Here is a 17291-nt window from a genome sequence, read left to right as displayed (position 1 = left end):
CGGCGGCTTTGGCGCTTGCGCATGCGGTCGGCAAGTTGCCAGGGCGAATTCTGAAACACTGCGGATTTCGAAGTTGGAAAGGTACCTTTCAAACTGTCTGCAGGCTCCTCAAATCCAGTCCATGTTGACTAATTTAACAGAGCAAGCTCCCACAGACAATAAACTCTATATCAACAGGTATTTGTGTGTCGAAAGCCAAAACCCAACGCACTTGCAGATTAAGACCATACCAAGTAAGATTAGAATTTGGCCCATCGATTCTGCTCTGCCATTTCGTCATGGCTGATCCAATTTTCCTGTCAGCCCCAGTCTCCCTTCACACCCTGACCAATCAAGAATCTATCAACCTCTGCCTTAAATATACACAAAAGCTTGGCCTCCACAGCTGCTGTGGCGACTAATTCTACAGATTGACCGCCCTCTGGCGAAATAAATTCTTCCTCATCTCCGCCCTGAAAGGTCGCCCCCTCTATTCTGAGGCTGTGTCCCCTGATCTCAGACTTTATCAGGACCTGGTGAAGGGTCTCAGCCCAAAATGTCGACTGTTCACTCTTTTCCATAGATGCTGCCTGGCCTGCTGAGTTCCTCCAGCATTTTGTGTGTGTTGCAAGCTAGAAGCTTGGTCATGCTTGGTCACAGGTCATGCCTAGTTCTCATTGCTACCATGAGGAAGGAGGTACAGAAGCCTGAAGGCACACACTCAATGATTCAGGAACAGCTTCTTCCTCTCTGCCATCCAATTTCTGAATGGACGCTGAACCCACGAACACTACCTCACCACTTTTTTATTGCTACACTAATTAATTAATTTAACTATTCAATGTATATACTTACTGTAATGCACTGTTTTATTTATTATTATGTAATGGTACTGCTTCAGTAGATACAACAAATTTCACGAGGCATGCCAGTGAAATTATATCAAATTTTTCTCACCATTTAGAAAATAGTCTATGTGTTTATTGCTTCCACCGACCGTACACTTCTCTACACAATATTCCACCTGCCACTCCCTTGCCCATTCTCCAAATCTGTCTAATTTCTTCTGCCATCACTCTGTTACCTCCACCCTACCTATATCCCTCCTCCTATTTCCGCATCATCTACAAGTGGCCACAATACAATTGATTCTTGTCAAATAAATCTACCTTCAGACCTTTCACCTTCCCAAGTGCCACCTGACACTCTTGAATTTATGGCGTATTGCCGGTGTCTCCCATACTGAAGAATGGAGCCAAATACTGATTGAGATCCACCACCGTTTCTTTGTCCCCCATTACTATCTCTCCAGCATTCTTTCCCAGTGCTCAGATATACAATACACCCTCACCTCTCTTATTCTTTATATATCAGGAAATAAAAGCTGTTGGTATCGTCATATATTATTGGCTAGCTTGCCCTCATATTTCATCTTTTCTCTCCTAATTGCTTTTTTAATTGTCTTTTAAAAGCTTCCAAATCCCCTAACTTTCCAATATTTTGTACGTCCTCTCTTTTGTCCTTATGTTGTGTTTGACTTCCCTTGTCAGTCACAGATGCCTCACCCTCCCTTTAAAATCCTTCTTGAGAGCAACACTCACAAGATCAAGTCAAGTCAAGTCACTTTTATTGTCATTTCGACCATAACTGCTGGTACAGTACACAGTAAAAATGAGACAACGTTTTTTCAGGACCATGGTGTTACATGACACAGTACAAAAACTAGACTGAACTACATAAAAAAGCAACACAGAGAAAAAAACTACACTGGACTACACACCTACCCAGGACTGCATAAAGTGCACAAAACAGTGCAGGCATTACAATAAATAATAAACGAGACAATAGGGCAGTAAGTTGGTGTCAGTCCAGACTTTGCGGGTATTGTGGAATCTGATGGCTTGGGGGAAGAAACTGTTACATAGTCTGGCCGTGAAAGCCCGAATGCTTCAGTGCTTTTTTCCAAATGGCAGGAGGGAGAAGAGTTTGTATGAGGGGTACGAGGGGGCCTTCATAATGCTGTTTGCTTTGCGGGTGCAGCGTGTAGTGTAAATGTCCATAATGGCGGGAAGAGACACCCCGATGATCTTCTCAGCTGACCTCACTATCCGCTGCAGGGTCTTGCGATCCGAGATGGTGCAATTTCCGAACCAGACAGTGATGCAGCTGCTCAGAATGCTCTCAATACAACCCCTGTAGAATGTGGTGAGGATGGGGAGTGGGAGATTAACTTACTTTGCTATAGAGCTGAAGGAACTTCAGCAAAATGCTGAAGGAATTCAGCAGGTCAGGCTGCATCTATAAAGAGGAATAAACAGCCAACTGAGATCCTTCAACATGCTGCTTGACCTGTTGAGTTCCTCCAGCATTTTGCAAATAATAAAATAATTTTTTCAATGAGTCAGCTTTCAAATGTTGTTTATCTTTCATTTTTGCCATGTCCTCGTGGTCTGATCCCCTCAACCTTTTCCCTATAGACGTTTCCACTTAATCACTTTCTGGAGCCCCAAAGCTCTGCAATGTGTTGGCCCCTCCTTGTCATCTGACCCCAGTTGTCCAATCTACTCTCAGACTTTGGAGGACAGCAGTGTAATTCAACAACGCAGCTTTGTGAAATCAGTGAAAATGATTCACAACGTTGAGAAGAGCAGGTAAGGATTTAACACCTATGAAATTCTTCCTCGGCCCAGAGACCTGAGGAATAAGGAATATCTGAGATAAACACCACTGTTTTAATAGTATTTTTGTAAGATTTGTTCTTTTTAACAAACATATATTTTTCACACTCGCTGGCAGAAAGCAGTGTGGCAGCTAGACTGAGTTATTCACCTGACGAAGGGTCTTGGACTGAAACGTCAACTGTACTTTTTTCCACAGATGCTGCCTGGCCTGCTGAGTTCCTCCAGCATTTTGTGTGTGTTGCTCGAATTTCCAGCATCCGCAGATTTTCACTTGTTTGTGAGTTATTCTCCTTTCTCATTGGCTAAATATTAGCACATTAACTATATGGTAAAATTATTTTAGCTACGTACTCCATTGACTAATTTATCGCTGCCCAAGGAATATATTAGATTAGATTAGATTCAACTTTATTATCATTGTGCCGGGTACAGATACAAAGCCAAATGAAATGCAGTTAGCATCTAACCAGAAATGCAAAGAGTAGTGTTATCTGGTAGGCTTAGTACATCTTATCGTATCTATAAATAGTGATAGATTTTTCAGAAGTGCCATCCTTATTCTTTTGTCTTAGAATTAATTCCCTGGTTAGCATCGTCTTTCAGCTTTAGTCTGCTTAGTAATTGTATCTTTGTCTGTACTCTAAAATAAACTTAAGTCTTGGAATTAAGACTGCTCGCCATTTTTTTTTACTCCCAGAAAAAAAACCTAAGGATCAGAAAATAAATGGAGATCCAACAATTTGGCTTTTCATAATCTCCAGTCATTCTTTGACGGATTAAAAGACTGCATGTAAATTATATCCGTATTCAAAAGCTCTGTTCAGTGAAACAAGGTGAATCTGCGATTATAGGTGCGGCCAACCCAGTGGGCGGGGTTAATAGTGATGTCAATTATGTTGAAAGGCAGCCAGGTCTGTCTAGTCCCCAAAAAACAGCGACACCTTGGGAACTCCAAGGAACTGCAAAGGAATACTGACCAGTGGCTTAAGTGATGGTGACAGTAATGAGGTCTGGCAGCCGAGGCGAGACTTGCCCCAGTAAAAAGTGGTTACACGCCAGCAACTGCAAAGGTGGCAAGCTAAGGTGACTCAAAATTAAGACGTACTGTAAGAGTTCAAGCACGAATATAACTATTAGACATTATTATCATAATATAATATTTTTTTCTGTTTGTTAAAAGTGATTACTCCAAATATTCAGATATGATTCTGCCATATTGATTCTGCCTCTTTTGATAGAATCAAAAGAGGAAACTGTTGGAAACCAGTGTCTTTTTAAAAAATCTTTTTATAAGATTTGTACTTTTTAACAAAATTATGTATTTTTTACTCTCACTGGCAGAAGGCTAAAGTAACAGTTTATTAGCTTCCTCATTTTTCATTAAGTATTAGCACATTGCCCACATGATGTGATTGTTTTGATAATGTGCCCAGTTAACTAAGTTATCTCTATCTAAGGAATTTCTTTTATCTTATCTATGAAAGTGCTAGATTTTTCAGAAACATCATTTTTATTCTTTTATCTTCATATTATTTCCCCTCTTTGCATCATTTCTCAGCTCTTTATTTGGTTTGGTTAGTGTTTGTACGTTTGTTGTACTCTAAAATTAAACTGAAATCATGGAATTAAGACTGCTCGCCATTCCTGACTGCTGGGAAAAAAGACCTGAGGATCAGAAATTAACAGAGATCCCACACCACAGTAATTTTCTCCTTTTCATCAGCCAGCAAGAAGTTGTAGAGGACATTCAACTACGTTACACTCAGAGTTGTGACCAGTTGGAACCCGTAATGACAGGGAGAGCAAGATAACAGCAGGGGTGGATTTAAAAAGACAGACGTGGAACAGGGACTCAATGGCTCTATTGTACATTGAATGAGTACAGAGGCAGTAAGCATCTGAGACACAAGGTTTGGATTAGAACTGATTTGATTGTCACAGATTCCATGATATTAAACACCAGTCTAATTTAATGCTGACATCAGTAGAACAAACCCCTTCAATGATCCAGGATCAAGGTTCATTCCTGGATGGAATGAGCAGCTGCGATAATTTCAGAATCTGACATCAGCAGTCCCTCATGAATTTGCAACTGGATTCAGCAAACATGATGCTGTCACAACTAGGGATCATGTTTTTAAAAAATCGTCTTTCTTTTTCAAACAACACACAAAATGCTGGTGGAACACAGCAGGCCAGGCAGCATCTATAAGGAGAAGCACTGTCAACATTTCGGGCCGAGACCCTTCGTCAGGACCTTATAGATACTGCCTGGTCTATTGTTATGTTTATTATTTAGTGTTGCATTTGTTATGTTATGATTGCACTGCTCCTGGGAAACGCTGTCTCATTCTGCCCTGTAGAGCTGATGTACGGTTAGAATGACAATAAAGTTTTTGAATCTTGAATCTTTAATTAGCACGGGGTTTTCAATGTCCTGTATTGTAGTTGTTGTCTTTGGGGATCATTGCTTCGCCTGGACACCTATGTTGTCCGGTTGGTCCTGAATTCCTACGTGCTCCAGGGAGTATTTCAGAGTGAAATGCCAATCCCTCTGTGCTTGTTCATCGTGGATCCTCGTCTGGTGAAACTCAGACGCGTTCTTCTGTGTATCGTGCGTGATTTCAGTTCAAGATTCTGTCGTGTGCCAGAGTTCTCATTAGCTTTGCTGGTTAATGTCTGTAATAAATCTTTTCTTTTGTTTGAATTGCTGAAGTCTCTGTGACTTAAATTTCGCCAGTATGAACACACTACAACAGATGACGTGAAGGGTTAAATCTCATAGCTTGCACAGGACAACCGCGCAGCCTCTCCTTAGTGAGAACTTGCTGATGCTTTGGAAGGTGAATTGCCTGGGTGAATCACTTCTGACATTGAGAGCAGGTGAAAGGCCTCACTGGTGTTTCTGCAGATTGGTAGTATGAATAAGTCCCGTCACACACAGAACAAGTGAATGGCCTCACCCAGTGTGAACTCACTCTGGAATGGGGTGAGATTGCCAATTGAATCCCTCGCCACACATGGAACAATCCAATGTCTTCTCCACGATCTTAATTTGCTGGTGTCTCCTCATGTGGGCGAACCGAGTGGATTCCTTCCTACACACCTCATCTCCCCAATGTGAATTCTGTAATATATCCGCAGGCTGGAGAAGTGAATGAATCCTTTCCTGCAGGCAGAACAAGTGGCATGCGCTCACTGATGTACCTTCAGGCTGGGTGACTGAGTACGATATATCCCATTCCCCACATAGAGCACTGTGAACTTTCCGGTGCTCCAGCAGGTTCTATGACCAAATGAATTCCTTCCCACACACAAAGCAGGCGAACAGCCTCTCTCCATTGTGAACTCTCCGATGTGCCTGTAGGTGGCACCCCTTCCCTCGCTCGGAGCAGGAGAATGATTCCTCTCTGCTATGAGCTCTCCGGCACTTCATCGGGACAGATGACAAAGTGAATCCTTGCACAGTTTAGAGTCTGATCTCTGGTGAAGATATGTTACTGCATTGTCAGGGCCCTGATTCCACTGATAAATTAAAGCACAAAACTTCATTTCCGACACAAAGCAGATTGGATTGTATCATGAGGAACTATCTGCTCACCCCTCCAATGTCTCGAGGACAATTGGTTCTCACCGTACACTGAACAGGGATTTGGGTTCTCCTTGAGTCGACTGATGTGCTATGTTCTGGGGCTTCTCCTCCTCCACATTCAAAAACCGATGACGCTGAACTGATCGACACGAAACTGAGATCCCCATACACAAGCCCTTTGTGAATATGGTTACAAAAGACATGAATGGGCGAAGGTTAGCATTTCAGATGAGGTAACTTTACTCTCTATCAACAGCTCTGACATCACGCTGTTAGAGTGATTTTCAACACTGGTCATCCTCTAGGTGGGCACGGTTCAGGCTGTACACTTGAATCGCATGTAACAGAAGGTGAATTCTGAAGCATGGAAATCTCTGGGCGGTTCCCCTCTCCAAATGCACAACACAGTGCTGGCCCTTCAGCCCTCTCGATTCCTTCTTAGTAAAGTGAAATGGTCATCTATAAGACAAAATGTTGCTAACTTCGAGTGGAATTTTAAAGCAATGCTTGTCATTCAGCACAGTTCAGAAACAGGCCCTTCAGCCCATCTAAACCATGGTGAACCATTTAAGTTGCCTATTCCCATGACCTACACCCACACCATAGCCCTCCATACCCCTACCATCCATGTACCTACCCAAACTTACCTACCGGAAGAAGCTGAAGGTCGTGAACATAGTCCAGCACATCACACAAACCAATCTTCCATCCTTGGGGAGCAAACATGAGGACATCTGCAGATGCTGGAAACACGCACACACACACAAAATGCTGGTGGAACACAGCAGGCCAGGCAGCATCTATAAGGAGAAGCACTGTCGACGTCTCGGCCCGAAACGTCAACAGTGCTTCTCCTTGTAGATGCTGCCTGGCCTGCTGTGTTCCACCAGCATTTTGTGTGTGTTGTTCCATCCTTGGACTCACTTTACACCGCACGCTGTCGGAGCAGTGCTGCCAGGATAATCAAGGACAAGACCCACCCAGCCAACACACTTTTTGTCCCACTTCCCTCCGGGAGAAGGTTCAGGAGCTTGAAGATTCGTACGACCAGATTTGGGAACAGCTTCTTTCCAACTGTGATAAGACTGCTGAACGGATCCTGACCCGGATCTGGGCCGTACCTTCCAAATATCCGGACCTGACTTGCAGTACCTTGCTTCCCCTTTTCTATTTTCTGATTATGATTTATAATTTAAATTCTTATTATACTTACTTCGATTTGTACTTCAGGGAGTGTGAAGCGCAGAAACAAATATCACCATGATGATTGTATGCTCTAGTATCAATTGATTGGTGACAATAAAGTATAACTTCACTTAACAGGGTCAGAGAACTTGTCTGAGGAAGGCAGGGGGAAGTCCTAGTGTAAGGGGTTTTGAAGAGTATAAAAAGAGGCAATTCCTTTGTGGGGGGAAGAGGGAGAAGGGAATCCTCTCTTAGGATTAGTGTTAGTGCCAGAGCTGGAGAGCACGTCAAGAGAGAAAGAGATAGAGAAAAGGGAAGGGCAAGAAAGTTTTTTGGCATTTGGGAGATCAGCTCATCAATAAGTTTTAGTTTGTTTTCTGACTGTTATTTCATTGACCACCTGTTTGGGTAAAACCAAAAGAGCCAGTTGTGAACTTGAGAGAGCAAAAGACAAGGGTACAAACACTAGTCCTCACAGAGGGATCAGAAGTGGAAAGAGTGAGCAATTTCAAGTTCCTGGTTTCAGTATCTCTGAGGACCTAACCTGGTCCCAACATATCGTCACAGCTATAAAGAAGGCAAGACAGTGGCTATGTTTCATTAGAAGTTTGAGGAGATTTGGTTTGTTACCTAAAACACTGGAAAACTTCTACAGATGTACTGTGGAGAACATTATAACTGGTTGCATTACCATCTGGTAATGGGGGGGGGGCACTATTGTACACGATTGTAGTAAGCTGCAGAAAGACGTAAAATTAGTCAGCTCGATCATGGGCTGTAGTCTCCATAATATCCAAGACAACTTCGAGGAGAGATGCCTCAGGAAGGCAGCGTCCATTGTTAAGGACCCCCATTACCTAGGACATTCCCTCTTCTCATTGTTACCATCAGGAAGGAGGTACATGATCCTGAAGGCACTCAACAATTCAGGAACAGCTTCTTCCCCTCTGCCATCCAATTCCTAAATGGACATTGAACCCATGAACACTACCTCACTACTTTTTATTTCTGATTTTCACTATTTATTTTAACTCTTTGATATACATATATAATTAGAATAATTCAGTTTTTCCTATATTATTATATATTCCATTGTACTGCTGCTACAAAGTTCACAAATTTCATGACATATGCCAGTTATATTAAACCTGATAACTTTGCATGCTTTATACAACTCTTATAGAAAGTGATTTTTTTGTGGTTTATTGCACGCACAGTGTCTCTTTATTCAGTCCAGGGTAAGTCTGTAGTCTAGTTTAGTTTTTTTCTGTGTGTTTTTTAAGTAGTTCAGTCTAGTTTTTGTACTGTGTCATGTAACACCATGGTCCTGAAAAACTATTGTCTCATTTTTACTATGTACTGTACCAGCAGTTATGGTTGAAATGACAATAAAAGTGACTTGACTTTTGTTTGTGAATAGATACTCAAATGCCCATTGCTGAATTGGGAAAGAACATGGAATTAATTTTAAAATAATTTTCATTGCAGGCCCATGATGTTGTACCCACTTTTTAACCTACTGTAAGATCAACCTAACCCTTCCTTCTTTCACAAGAAAATCTGCAGATGCTGGAAATTCAAGCAACAGACACAAAATGCTGGTGGAACACAGCAGGCCAGGCAGCATCTATTGAAAGAGGTACAGTCGGCAGTTTGGGCCAAGACCCTTCGTTAGGACCTGACAAAGGGTCTCGGCATGAAACGTCAACTGTACTTCTTCCAATAGATGCTGCCTGGCCTGCTGCATTCCACCAGCATTTTGTGTCTGTTCCTTCCTTCTTTCGTAGCTCTCCAGTTTTCTGTCTTCCATGTACATACTTATGATTTTCTTAAATATCCCTAATATATGTGTTTTTACCTGGCAGTGTGTTTATTCCATGCACCCACCACTCTCCAAGATTAAAAAAAATACCTCTGACATGCCCACTTTACTTTCCTCCAATCACCTTAAAATTATGCTCCTCCCCCTCCCCAGTATCAGCCACTTGCTGCTGGCTGTCCAGCTATCAAAGCCTCTTATCATATTATGCACCACTATCAAGCCATATCTTATCCTCCTTTGCTCCAAAGGGAAAAGCCCCAGCTCACTCAAGCTATGTTTATAAGACACACTCTCTAATCCAGGCAGCATCCTGTTAAATCTCTGCATCCTCTCTATAAAACAATAAGATTAGGAGCAAAATTAGGCTATTTGGACCATCAACTCTTCTCCATGATTCCATTGTGGCTTATTTATTACCCCTCTCAGCCTCGCTCTTCTGCCTTCTACCCATAACCTTCGACACCCTTACTAATCAAGATGCCATCAACCTCTGCTTTAAATGTACCCAATGACTTGGCTTCCACAACCATCCGTGTCAATGAATCCGACAGATTTACCACCCTGGCTAAAGAAATTCATCCTTATTGCTGTTCGAATGTGATGTCCTTCTGTTCTGAGAATGTGCCCTCCAGTGCTAAACTCCGCCACCACTCGAACACCTTCTGCACGTTCACTCTGAAGAGGCCTGTCAATATTCAAGAGTCAAGTACACTTATAATCAAAGAATGTATAAATTACATTCAAGCAACACACACACAAACAGTCCTGATGCAGGGTCTTGGCCCAAGACAGCGACTGTTTACCATTTTCCATAGATGCTGCCTCGCCTGCTGTGTTCCTCCAGCACTTTGTATGTGTTGCTTGAATTTCCAGCATCTGCAGATTTTCTCACTTATCAATTATATTTGATAGGTTTCAGTTGAGATGCACCCTCATTCTTCTAATCTCTAGCAATTACGGGCCATTAAATGCTCCTCATTCGTTAACCCTTTCATTCTCAGGATCATGCTGATGAATGTCCTCTGGACCCTCTCCAATGGCAACATATCCTTTCTTAGATAGTGGGCCCAGAACTGCTCACAATGCTTCAGACACAATGAAATCTGTCAACCACACCAAATTAAATCAGTGAGGACTGCGCTGGGAAGCAGCCCGCAGACCTCCATACACCTCTGGTGCCAACACAGCACCTCCGAAACTCACCAACCACAACGTTAACCATGTGGGAGGGAACAGGAACCGCCATAGTAAACCCAGGCAGCCACGGGGAGAACATACAATCTCCCCACAGGCAGCAACGGGAATCAAATTCTGATGGTTGACCGCTGCGTGGCACTGCAAGGAGGTGTGCCAATCACCCCCCATACAGCAATGGAGGCCTGGACCTGGAGGAGAGCTGCCCTCAGGTCCCACTAGACCCAAATCCTGCCACTGGCCCGAAGGACGGGTGTGGAGGCCAAATGACACCAAAGGCCAAGTGGGCTGGAGGAGAAGCAAGTGTGAATGAGCGGAGGGTGGCCCAGACTCTGTCAAATGAGAGAGAGTAAATGAGAAAGAAATGGTTTTGTTCGGCAAGGATTCAGTGATCTGTACCAAGGATAGCAGATGCCATTCAAATGCATATCAGCCATGACCCAAATGAACATTTTAGCAACTGTGACCATTTGGATCTTGTTCCACTAAAATAGACTACGTTTTGCTCTAACTGTTCTTTTCTTGTGAAAACTGTGCTTAAAGTTTAACTTTTTTTTCCTGTGATGCAACTACAAGTAAGTTTTTCATTGAACTTGTGCACTTGACTCAGCTTTGACTTAGAACAGAGTTCAATGCCTTCCTCCAGGAAGTGAAAACTGAAAGTGCAATTCCTTCGTCTGAAACACTCCTGATAGAACACTCAAGAATGAGCAGGGACCCTCCATCTCAGCCGATCCTGGGAGCTGACTCACATAACTGGGTATGGGGGGGCTTGGGTGAGCAGGAAGAGGTCATCACCCCAGGTACAGACACACATCACAGCACCAGCTGTGGCCCGTTCATTGCGGAGAAATGTACCTCCAGTTTGGGGAACAGCCAGACTGCAAGTTGACCAAAATAAGGAAGGAGTGGAACTGTGCTCAGGGTTCACTAGTTTTCAGTTAGCTGATGGAGTTTGTTACTTCTTTACCACCCTCCAGAACATTTTCCTCCGCGGTGGACCACTCAGAACTGAGCTGGCTCAACGCAGTCAATGGCTTCCCAAGAACACAGCAGCCGATCTAACATTGCAAGCTCCGATAAGCAATATAGTCAACGTCAGCAGACACTGCATATGTCAAGTCAGCCTCATAACACAGGTGCGGCAATAAAATGACATTATCCCTGTCAATCAGCTTCTAAATGCTGCCCATATGATGTTTGTTGCCACATCCTTCTCATGATGTGCCCATACCACCACCGTTATCAGGAATCCCAAGACCTGCCCTTAACTTGCCTCCGACTCTGACTCTGTACTGGACATCTGTCTGCTTTGCACTCTGCTTTCAGACTTTAGAGTGGAGTATCATAACAAGCCAGCTGTGTGAGACGCAGCCCTTTGAGAGCAGTGAAAACAACCCATAAAAATCGAAAAGGGACAGAGCATACAGCTGAAAAGAGCAGGGAAGCAGGAATTCACAGGCCATGGCATTTTTCCTTGGCCAGGAACCCTGAGGAACAAGGAACAAGCGGGACAAAACCATGCAGGGAACCCAAGGGATCCCTCTTCACTCACAGAGTGGTGACCAGAGCAACCCATGATGATAGGGAGAGTGAGAGGAGGTCAGCAGGATTGGATTTAATAGGACTGGTACGGAACAGTGAAAGGAACAGAACTCAATAGGCTGAAAGGCCTCGGTACTGTACACTGGGCATATGCGAGAGAGAGTAAGCACCTGGGACACAGGATTTGAAATGCAACTCATTTATTTGTCACAGATCTACAATATTAAACACCAGTCTCATTTAAGGCTGGAATTAACCCCTTGAATGCTCAATGACCAGGGTTCAGTCCCGGGTACGGTCAGCAGCTGCAGTAACAGCAGAACCTGACATGAAGAATCATTCAGGAGCTTGCAACCAGATCCAGCTGCCGTGATGCCTAAAAATATAACAGACAGCTTATTCGAACCTTCTCCTTGATGTGAAGTTGCTGGAATCTCACCATAAGGGACAACTGAGTAAATCTCTTTGCTCATTTAGGACAGAAGTGTGGCCTCACCTTATTGTGAACTTAATGGAGCCTCACAAGGTGGTTTAACTGAATGAAACCCTTCCCACACTCAGAACAGGTGAACGGCTACTCCCTCGTGGGAACTCGCTGGTGCTCAGTGGCTGAAGTGACTGAATGAATTCCTTCCCACACCTAGACCAGATGGATAACCCCTCTCCAGTGTGAACTCACTTATGTGTCCTGAGGTTGGGGATCTTAAGGAATCGCTACCCAGAGTCAGATCAGGTATATGGTCACTGTGCAATGGGAACATCTTCAGGCTGGATGACAGAGTATATCCCTCCCACACACAGAACAGGTGAGTGCCCTCTTTCCACTGTGAACCCACTGGTGTTTCTGCCTGTGGGCTGAGCAAGTGAATTCCTGCCACACAGAGCAGATGAATGGACCCCGGCCACTGTGAGCATGATGGTGTCTACGGGTGCGAAGACACCGTACATAACTCCCCAAAATCTTGAGCTGGCGTACCAGCAGGTAGGATGAACGAGTAAACCTGTTTACTCACACAGGCCAGGTATGCAGCCTCTCAGTGTAAACCCACTGATACTTCACAATGTGGTGTAACTGAGTGAATCTCTTCCCACATTCACAACAGGTGAACGGGCTTCCCCACTATGAACTCGCTGGTGTTTCAGCAGTTCAGCTGATTGGATGAATCCCTTCCCACAGATTGGGCAGATATATGGTCTCTCCCCACTGTGAACTCGCTGGTGGGTCTGCAAGTGAGAGGACTGATTAAACGCCTTCCCACAGTCCGAGCAAGTGTACGGCTTCTCCCCGGAGTGAACTCGCTGGTGCCTTATCAGCTGGGATGAGTGAGTGAATGCCTTCCCACACACGGAACAGGTGAATGGCCTCTCCCCAGTGTGAACTCGCTGGTGCGCATGCAGGTGAGACGACTCAGTGAATCCCTTCCCACAAATCGAGCAGGTGAATGGCCTCTCCCCAGTGTGGACTCTCTGGTGCGCCAGTAGGTGAGAAGACCGAGTGAATCCCTTCCCACATTCTAAGCAGGTGAACGGCCTCTCCCCAGTGTGAACCCGCTGATGACTTATCAGATAGGATGAGTGAGTGAATCCCACCCCACATTCAGAGCAGGTGAATGGCCTCTCCCCAGTGTGAACTGCCTGGTGTGCTAGCAGGTGAGATGACCGAGTGAATCCCTTCCCACATTCAGAGCAGGTGAATGGCCTCTCCCCAGTGTGCACCCGCTGGTGCCTCATCAGGTCAGAAGATTGAGTACATCGCTTCCCACAAACAGAGCAGATAAATGGCCTCTCTCCACTGTGAACACGCCGGTGTACTTGCAAGTGAGAGGACTGTGTAAATGCCTTCCCACAGTCTGAGCAGGTGAAGGGCTTCTCCCCAGAGTGAACACGCAGGTGTCTGATCAGGTGGGAAGAGTGAGTGAATCCCTTCCCACACACAGAACAGGTGAACGGCCTTTCTCCTGTGTGAACCCGCTGGTGTATCATCAGATCAGAGGACTGAGTGTATCCCTTCCCGCAGACAGAGCAGATAAATGGCCTCTCCCCACTGTGAACTCGCTTGTGTACCTGCAGGTGGGACGACTGAGTGAATGCCTTCCCACAGTCCGAGCAGGTGAATGGCTTCTCCCCAGAGTGAACTCGCTGGTGCCTCAGTACATGGGATGAGTGAGCGAATCCCTTCCCACACACGGGACAGGTGAATGCTCTTGTGTGAACTCGCTGGTGCTCCTGCAGTTGGGACAAATCAGTGAATCCCTTCCCACAGTCCGAGCAGATGAACGGCCACTCCTTGGAGTGCATTAAGGGGTGACTCATCACGTGAGATGTACAAGTGAATCCCGTCCTACACACAGAAGAAAAGAACAGTCTCTCCCTCTCTCTCGTGTGAGCTCGCTTGTGTGTCACTAAGTTGAGTGGTCAAGTGACTGCCTTCCCACACACAGAGCAGGTGAACAGTCTCTCACCGTGGTGAATTTTCCAATGTATCTTCAGCTTGGATAGCAGAATGAATTGCTTAGAGTCGTCTGAACAATCTCACTATGAAGTGAACTTGCTGATCTATCTTCAGGCTGGATTACTGAGTACCAGGTGAACGGGCTCTCCCCTGTGCAAATTCACCGGAGTGTCCGCAGGTCGGCTGAGCGAGTAAATCCCTTCCCACACCGAGAGCGGGTGAATGATATCTCCCTGCTATCAGTTCTCTGGCGATTCATCAAGTTAGATATCAGAAGTCATTTCTCCCTTGTAGGCAATGCAGTTGGAGGCCTGATCTCTGGTAATCCAATGCTGATGTGTTCTCAGTACCCCAGTTCCAGTGGATTTCACAGAGTTACAACAGAAAACTTCATTTCAGACACAAAGCACATTTCCAGCTGGACTGAGATACACCTTCTGCTCCAAGGTTCCACCAGTGATATACTGGCGTTACAATGGAAATACCTGTTCACTCCTTCAATAACTTGAAGAGAACTTACAAGGTTTGTCTCCAGATTTCTTCATCCAAATCTCTCTCCTACACTGAGCAGGTGTTCAGGTTCTCCTTAATCCAAATTGTGTATTGTCTTATCAACTATCTCCTCCTCCACGTCCAAAGATTGATGACAACATACAGTGGAACTGACGTCTTTGAGATCTACGTGTACAAATCCTTTACCTTTTGTGCCCTGTAAAAAAAAAGTTTACAGAAGTCATCAATTTGTGAAGGACAGCATTTCAGAAGAGATCATCCCTATGGTGTCACATAGTTAAAGCAGGGCTCAACCCAAGTTGGAGGAATGTCCCTTTTTAACTGGGTTCAGGCATCCACACTGACTATAAAACTAACTTGACTGTCTTCCTATCTGTTCCACGATGGGGCATTTCTGTTCAAAGTCAATCTCTGAGTTGGCTCCGTTTGTCTCAGTCCATTAGTACAGCTCCAGGTTCTGGGCTTGTCCCACAGCTATCGCTAGGTGCACCCATATATTACGTGACTGCTCCTGGAGACTTTTTAATTAACCAGACTCCACCCTCCCCGACGCCAACAGTTGATTGACAGTGAAAAGCTCACCAAAGTCAATGTCAGTGACCAAGGCGGGGAAGTGATTTGGCTAACCTGTTGGAACTGGTCTGGGAGGTCTGTCCTCTTCCACTCCCTCCGAGAACGCTCCAAATCACGCCTCTGCAGTCCCCGATGGCGGTCCCTGTACCCAGAAACCCCCACAAACCAGAAACCGATTCACCCACGAACCAGATCCCCGTCTATCAGCCGCCGATCCAGCGACACGCATGCGCCATAGGATTAGCGCCAGGGCCTTCGCTCATCAGCAGACATTTCCCCGGGGAAGGGCCGTTTTTAATCCCAGAGCTCAGGGTGCTGCGTCCGGAACTCGCAGCAAATGTCTCTCGGCCGGGGTGTGGACCCCGGTCCCGATGCAATCGCCAGCCCAAGCCCCGCTCCTACCTGCCGCCGATCCTCCAGAGTCTATTGTCTAGTGAGCGCATGCGCAGCGCTCTCCTCGCCGCGACTCTTGGCGCATGCGCGCCTGGTCAGCCGTCTCCTCTCCCCCCGAGGCGAATCCCATTCCCGAAGCGCCCAGATCGCTGGGTAATGCAAGTCAAAAGTGGATGGGCCGAGTGTCCTCCGCCATATGAACTACATATATCTGTCTGGACACGCTCCTGCTGACTGCCCCTGTGGCTCCTCCCACAGACCCCGGTATAAATGCGATTGGAGGCACTGCTCCTCCCTCAGTCCCCAGGATGTCGTCTGGGGATCTCTTGCTGCTGACTGCTCTCTTCCAGCGAATAATCAGAATCAGAATCAGACTTTAATCGCCAAGTACCTGTGCACATACAAGGAATTTACTTCCGGCAGATGTTGTCTCTCTGCTCATAACAATAATAATGATAAATATAAATGAAAATATAGATTATATATACAGGTAGTGAAATCCAAGTAATAGTTTGCCGACTGTTAACCGGCAGTTAACTGTTCAGCAAAGTGACCGCAGTAGGGAAAAAACTTCTCCAGTGCCTATTAGTCTTAGTCTGGAGGGATCTGAAGCGCCTACCAGACGGAAGCAGTTCAAACAGTCCGTGCGCAGGATGGGAGGAGTCCTTTGTGATGTTCCCCGCCCTCTTCTTCAACCTGGAAGAGTACAGGTCCACAATAGAGGGCAGGGAGGCTCCAATGATGCGCTCGGCAGTCCTCACTGTGCGCTGTAGTCTGGTTCTATCCTGCTTGGTGGCGGCTCCAAACCACACAGTGATGGAGGTGCACAGGACAGACTCAATGACTGCAGTGTAGAACTGCAGCAGCAATTCCTGAGGCAGACCATATTTCCTCAAGAGCCGCAGGAAGTACATCCGCTGCTGGGCCTTCTTCAGGATGGAGCTGATGTTCTGCTCCCACTTCAGATCCTGAGAGATGGTGGTTCCCAGGAACCAGAAGTTCTCCACGGTGGACACAAGGCCGCTAAGGACTGTGAGGGGGGACATAACGGGGAATGTCTCCTGAAATCCACTATCATTTCCTTTGTCTTGAGCGTGTTCAGCTCCAGATTGTTCCTACTGCACCAGAGCGCCAGTTGGTCCACCTGCTGTCGATGTGCAGACTCATCACTGTTCTGGATAAGTCCGATGATGGTGGAGTCATCTGCAAACTTCAAAAGCTTCACATAGGGGTTGGAGGAGGTGCAGTCATTGGTGTAGAGGGAGAACAGCAGTGGAGAGAGGACACACCCCTGGGGGGGCGCCGGTGTTGGTGATTCGAGTATCCGAGGTGACCTGTCCCATCCTTACCTGCTGACTTCTG

The 17291-nt window shown here is 45.6% G+C and overlaps 1 protein-coding gene across 2 annotated transcripts; it reads right to left on the bottom strand.

Moving 5' to 3' along the window:
- Nucleotides 1-12181: 12181 nt before the first annotated feature.
- On the bottom strand, nt 12182-16137 carry LOC132381466 (zinc finger protein OZF-like). Of its 2 annotated transcripts, none has more exons than XM_059950893.1 (2): nt 15939-16137; nt 12182-15159 (listed from the first exon to the last, which is right to left on the bottom strand). In XM_059950893.1, exon 2 carries the CDS (start codon nt 14309-14311, stop codon nt 13055-13057), a length of 1257 nt encoding a protein of 418 aa, XP_059806876.1. In that variant the 5' UTR covers nt 14312-15159; nt 15939-16137; the 3' UTR covers nt 12182-13054. The 2 variants fall into 2 exon arrangements, with proteins under 2 accessions (XP_059806876.1, XP_059806877.1); XM_059950894.1 differs by lacking the exon at nt 15939-16137 and adding an exon at nt 15591-15932.
- Between the last annotated feature and the right edge of the window lie 1154 nt (nt 16138-17291).

This window comes from Hypanus sabinus, chromosome 26 (genome assembly GCF_030144855.1).
Source record: "Hypanus sabinus isolate sHypSab1 chromosome 26, sHypSab1.hap1, whole genome shotgun sequence".
Classification (NCBI taxonomy): Eukaryota; Metazoa; Chordata; class Chondrichthyes; order Myliobatiformes; family Dasyatidae; genus Hypanus; species Hypanus sabinus.
Note: the sequence above shows the minus strand (reverse complement) of the source record. Positions and strands in the feature narration are given on the sequence as shown.

Excerpts from the sequence above, each read along its gene's own strand:
- LOC132381466 (XM_059950893.1), bottom strand. The coding sequence starts at position 14,311 with ATGAGTCACCCCTTAATGCACTCCAAGGAGTGGCCGTTCATCTGCTCG.